Genomic DNA, 6000 nt, shown 5'->3' with positions numbered 1-6000 from the left:
AAAAAGGAATCACGGATGACACACTAACCAAAAAACACTGATGACACAAGGACAGTAAAAAAGAGAAACACAGATGACACACTGACCCAAAACACTGGTGACACAAGGACGGTAAAAAAGGAATCATGGATGACACACGGATGATAAAAAAGGGAAACACGGATGACACACTGACGGTAAAAATGGAATCACGGATGACACACTGATCCAAAACACTGATGACACAAGGACGGTAAAAAAGGAATCATGGATGACACATGGATGATAAAAAAGGAAACACGGATGACACACTGACGGTAAAAAAGGAATCACGGATGACACACTGATCCAAAACACTGATGACACAAGGACGGTAAAAAAGGGAAACATGGATGACACACTGACCCAAAACACTGATGACACAAGGACGGTAAAAAAGGAATCATGGATGACACATGGATGATAAAAAAGGGAAAAAACGGATGACACACTGACCCAAAACACTGATGACACAATGACGGTAAAAAAGGGAAACACAGATGACACACTGACCCAAAACACTGATGACACAAGGACAGTAAAAAAGAGAAACACAGATGACACACTGACCCAAAACACTGATGACACAAGGACAGTAAAAAAGAGAAACACAGATGACACACGGATGATAAAAAGGGAAACACGGATGACACACTGACGGTAAAAAAGGAATCACGGATGACACACTGACCCAAAACACTGATGACACAAGGACAGTAAAAAAGAGAAACACAGATGACACACTGACCCAAAACACTGATGACACAAGGACGATAAAAAAGAGAAACACAGATGACACACGGATGATAAAAAAGGAAACACGGATGACACACTGACGGTAAAAAAGGAATCACGGATGACACACTAACCCAAAACACTGATGACACAAGGACAGTAAAAAAGAGAAACACAGATGACACACTGACCCAAAACACTGGTGACACAAGGACGGTAAAAAAGGAATCATGGATGACACACGGATGATAAAAAAGGGAAACACGGATGACACACTGACGGTAAAAATGGAATCACGGATGACACACTGATCCAAAACACTGATGACACAAGGACGGTAAAAAAGGAATCATGGATGACACATGGATGATAAAAAAGGAAACACGGATGACACACTGATGATAAAAAAGGGAAAAAACGGATGACACACTGACCCAAAACACTGATGACACAATGACGGTAAAAAAGGGAAACACGGATGACACACTGACCCAAAACACTGATGACACAAGGACGGTAAAAAAGGAATCATGGATGACACATGGATGATAAAAAAGGGAAAAAACGGATGACACACTGACCCAAAACACTGATGACACAATGACGGTAAAAAAGGAATCATGGATGACACACGGATGATAAAAAAGGAAACACAGATGACACACTGATGACACACTGACGGTAAAAAAGGAATCACGGATGACATACTGATCCAAAACACTGATGACACAAGGACGGTAAAAAAGGAAACACAGATGACACATGGATGATAAAAAAGGAAACACTGATCCAAAAAACTGATGATACACTGACGGTAAAAAAGGAAACACGGATGACACACTGATGACTCACTGACGGTAAAAAAGGAATCACATCAGAATCGCCCGATCTATCAATAAGAAAAAAGATTAACCTGATCGCTAAATGGCATAGTGAGAAAAAAAGTCAAAACACCAGAATTACGTTTTTCTGGTCTCCACGACAGTGCATTAAAATGCAATAACGGTCGATCGAAAGATCGTATCTGCACCAAAATGTTATCATTAAAAACATCAGCTCGGCACGCAAAAAATAAGCCCTCACCCAACCCGAGATCCCCAAAAATGGAGACACTACGGGTATTGGAAATTGGCGCAATTTTTTATTTTATTTTTTACAAAGTTTTGACATTTTTTTTCACCACTTAGATAAAAAAAGAACCTAGACATGTTTGGTGTCTATAAACTCGTAATGACCTGGATAATCATAATGGCAGGTCAGTTTTAGCAATTAGTGAACCTAGCAAAAAAGCCAAACAAAAAAAAACTGGAATTGCACTTTTTTTTTCAATTTCACCGCACTTGGAATTTTTTTCCTGTTTTCTAGTACAAAATATGGTAAAACCAATGATATCATTCAAAAATACATCTCGTCCCGCAAAAAAACAAGCCCTCACATGGCCATATTGACGGAAAAGCACAAAGGTTATGATCTGGGAAGAGGGGAGCAAAAAACGAAAACGCAAAACCGGTCATGAAGGGGTTTATGAATGAAGCCTATGGCCGTTCTCACATTGCTGCTTTTTCTGCCATTAAAAAAATATCTGTTTTCCAAGCAGAAGACGCTTCACTCGTTATTTTTCTGGAGTTTTGTAAACCTGTCTTTTATAGCAGCTTATGGTTGTTTAGTAAGATTTTTTTGGCACCTTTTTTCCTGTGTTTTCTCTGTCCTCCAGACGTTGTTTTGATTTCTATAAAAATACACAATAAATACACAAGAATTTCCTTTTTTTTAGCTTTCCCTTTAACTTAGATTGTACGTATTAAGCATCTTTTTTTTTTTTTTAATGGCGTTTTCCCTGTTTTTTTTTAAATCCATAGAGCATGGCTAGTTTTTGCCTAGTTTTTGAAGCAGAGGACTCTTCAGGAAAACAATGCCTAACTGCTCAGGTCACTTCTGCAACTTTCGCAGCTGTTAAAATAAGTTACAAAAGACAGAACATGTGCGCAGCCAGTCATTTTGACATCGCTGTGCATGTTATTTTTTATTTTTTTTGTGTGTGTTTTTTAAGCACTTTTTCAGGTCGGCTACAGGTGGAAAAAGCGCCATGTGCACTTACAGTATCTTTAAGATTTATTCACACAAACCAATTTTTACGTGTTTTTTTTTGTGCAGAATAAATACATTGTTTTATGGTAAGAGCAAAATTAATAAGATTTCTAAAATCTTATTCACACGTTGCAGTTTTTTTTTTCTTGCCTTTTTTTCACCTGTAGTGCATTGCTAAAAAAAAACCATGGCTTAAATACTGGTGTAAAATTCAGAGATTTTTACCGTCGCCCCTGAAGCCTTTGGCACCTGCTTCTGCCTCAATTCCTGACATTTTTTCGTCCCCCCTCACTCTTTTTCTGCTCTAGCTGCTTCGTCGCCTCTCCTTCCCTGCCCTCTTTTCCCATGGCTGACATGTAAGCCAGCATTCAGACTTTCTGGGCAGGGCCGGGGTTTGGGCTGTACCTGTCGCAGGTCACATGACGCCCTCAGGTGTACCTGCCTGACAGTGCATTGTGCATGCTGCTACCTGACACACTGTCACACAAACAAAGCAAGCATGGCTGAACAAGGAGTCCCCCCAGTGCCCAGCCCCGCTGCTATGTCCTACCCTGCGGCCACTGTTGGCTTGCCCATTGGACCTGAGGTGCTGAGGACTTACTCTGGAGCATTTATCTGTCTGGAAATAGTAAGTAAGCGCAGCAGATTGTTAGGCTCTGATCCTGTCTGAATGCTGTGATCTGCCATGAAAGCGTTGAGAATGATCATTTGCAGGGGTGTTTAGTAATTTCACGCTGGTGTCTGTGTCAGGGTGAGGACTGAGCGTGATCCTGGGTGACAGTGTCGGACACAGGCAGAAAAGGGCCCTGTGCAAGAACAATATTTGTGTCCTTAGCAGTCCAATAACTCATCAAAATGTACAATTCTACCTGCTTTTGAGGTAAAAGTGGGCTTCTTGGGCAAATGATATGTCTGCCCGTGCGGGGTGATAACGATCATGTGGGCCCTTACCAGCCACCATAGTTATGGCACAGACTGCGTGTATTATATCACATCTTCTTGCGTTACTATTTAATGGATCTGGTTGAAGGACTGTAGGGCCGTTCTGGTCACAGGCCCTCAGTCTTTGCTCTAATGGCTCGTTAACCCCTGGGTATAATTAGCACTCAGTACGCCATTTAATTTACAACATGATGATGAGCTTTCTGCAGGTGAATATTTTACACTGTGCCCCGCGACCATAAACACCTGTGTTGTGTGCGACTTGCTGTCACGTGATTATTTTAGAGTTGTGATTTTGTGCTTGGGGAAAAAAAATTGGCCAAATTGTGGATGAGTCGCATTTGACTTGCATTAAAGTCTATTGCAAGTGTGTTGAGTGTAACTTGAGAACAGCGATAGAAAATTGAATGCGTTTGCGACTCTGTGCCACACCATAGGAAATCATTAGATGGGATGTGACAATGCAACACTGCAATTTCGGTGTCACTGTGTAGCCCCAACGTAAATGTAGCAGATGTGAGATCTGCTGAGAATCAGCCTCAAAATCACACACTTAAGGAAGAGTCGGGCTGCTGTAAAACTCCGGCAGGGATCGCAACGCAATGCTCGGACTGGCTGGCAGCTCTTCTGACCAGAGAGTGATGGCACGTATTTCTATGCAGCTTTCTCAGGTGTGGAGAGCCGCCGGGCAGTCCGAGCATTGCGTTGTGATCATCACCCAAGTTATACGGCCTTTTGACTCTTCCCATACATGTGCGATTTTTGAGGCAGATTCTCCGAAGATCTCACCGGAAGGACCAGGCATAAATCATCATCAGATGTGTCCCATAATAATTTATTCCCCTACACATTGGAAAGACATGCACACTTCACCGAGCTAAGTGTATGTGGAAAGCAGAAGTAAGAATAGCTGTCAGATGAACAAAAATGTAAGAGGTTGTCCCACAAGAGATACTAATGGCACATCTATAAGGGACCCGGACTTATCCCCGGTTCTGGTTAGAGTGAGTGTAGAGGACCCTGTGCGCACTCCGGCTCCATTTATAGCTATAGGAGTGCTGAATACAGAGGAGCAAATACTCTTGGCAGCATTTACAACTCATATAGCAAGAAATTGAGTCGAAGAGTACATCGGGACCTTTTCTACTCACTGGGGGTTGGCTGAAATGGTGGGACCGCTGTTCGGGAGGTAATGAGCCATAACCAAGACAAAAATGCACCTAACAGATATTTATGGCATACCCTTGACCCTCCAACATTAAAGACCTTTCTAAGTTCAGCTCAGTAGAATCACAGGTGGCTTTGGTTTCACTATTTTGTTATGGAGGATAATATACTGCCCCACTAGAATAATAAATTTGGAAAAACCTTTGGCCTTTATGACTAACAAGACATGTGGGCTAAACCTATTGAGGTCCATGTCTTCTCTAGTTCCTAGCTCCTTCCACACTTGCAATGCAATGATTTCCCACAGATCTGTTATATAAAACATAATTCTCGTCTTGAGTCTTCAAAAAGTGACAAAGGAAGTCTTATGTGAAAGGAAGGAGGAGGGCAGTATTTATCTTGGCAGAAGTAATCTGTGTGTGGTGTAAACTGATCTCTGCCTTCAGTTTCTTGCTGTATGGTGTCAGGAGTCACATCTCTTCCTGGAGTTCCTGAATGGCATCCACGTACTATCAACAGCTTAGAAGAAAGTCCAATGTCTTCTCCGCTCAATGCTGTTACCAAACATATCTCCGAGATGTGTCAGACCAGGGTGGTGCAGTCACTTCACCTGTACTGCACTATTCTCTGTATAGGCCTACAGTCCCTAATATGGTCCCTTGTGCCCATATTTATTAATGACCTTGTAGGGGGCATTCAGAGTAGAATTTCAATATTTGCAGATGACACTAAACTCTGTAGGGTAACCAATACAGGGGAGGACAATTTTATATTACAGGATGATTTATGTAAACTAGAAGCTTGGGCTGATAAATGACAAATGAGCTTTAATGGGGATAAATGTAAGGTCATGCACTTGGGTAGAAGTAATAAGATGTATAACTATGTGCTTAATTCTAAAACTCTGGGCAAAACCATCAATGAAAAAGACCTGGGTGTATGGGTGGATGACAAACTCATATTCAGTGGCCAGTGTCAGGCAGCTGCTACAAAGGCAAATAAAATAATGGGATGCATTAAAAGAGGCATAGATGCTCATGAGGAGAACAT

General features: G+C 41.6%; 1 protein-coding gene across 1 annotated transcript in view; it reads left to right on the top strand.

Moving 5' to 3' along the window:
- Positions 1–3210: 3210 nt before the first annotated feature.
- Positions 3211–6000, top strand: part of MAL2 (mal, T cell differentiation protein 2) — a 77131-nt gene continuing 74341 nt past the window's right edge. Inside the window, exon 1 of the mRNA XM_077271150.1 lies at positions 3211–3469. Coding sequence (XP_077127265.1) covers positions 3341–3469 — 129 coding nt within the window. The 5' untranslated portion in view covers positions 3211–3340. The remainder of the gene's footprint in view (positions 3470–6000) is intronic.

The sequence above is a fragment of the Ranitomeya variabilis genome, chromosome 6 (genome assembly GCF_051348905.1).
Source record: "Ranitomeya variabilis isolate aRanVar5 chromosome 6, aRanVar5.hap1, whole genome shotgun sequence".
Lineage (NCBI taxonomy): Eukaryota > Metazoa > Chordata > Amphibia > Anura > Dendrobatidae > Ranitomeya > Ranitomeya variabilis.
The sequence above is the reverse complement of the archived record's forward strand: the minus strand, read 5'-3'. Positions and strand labels throughout refer to the sequence as shown.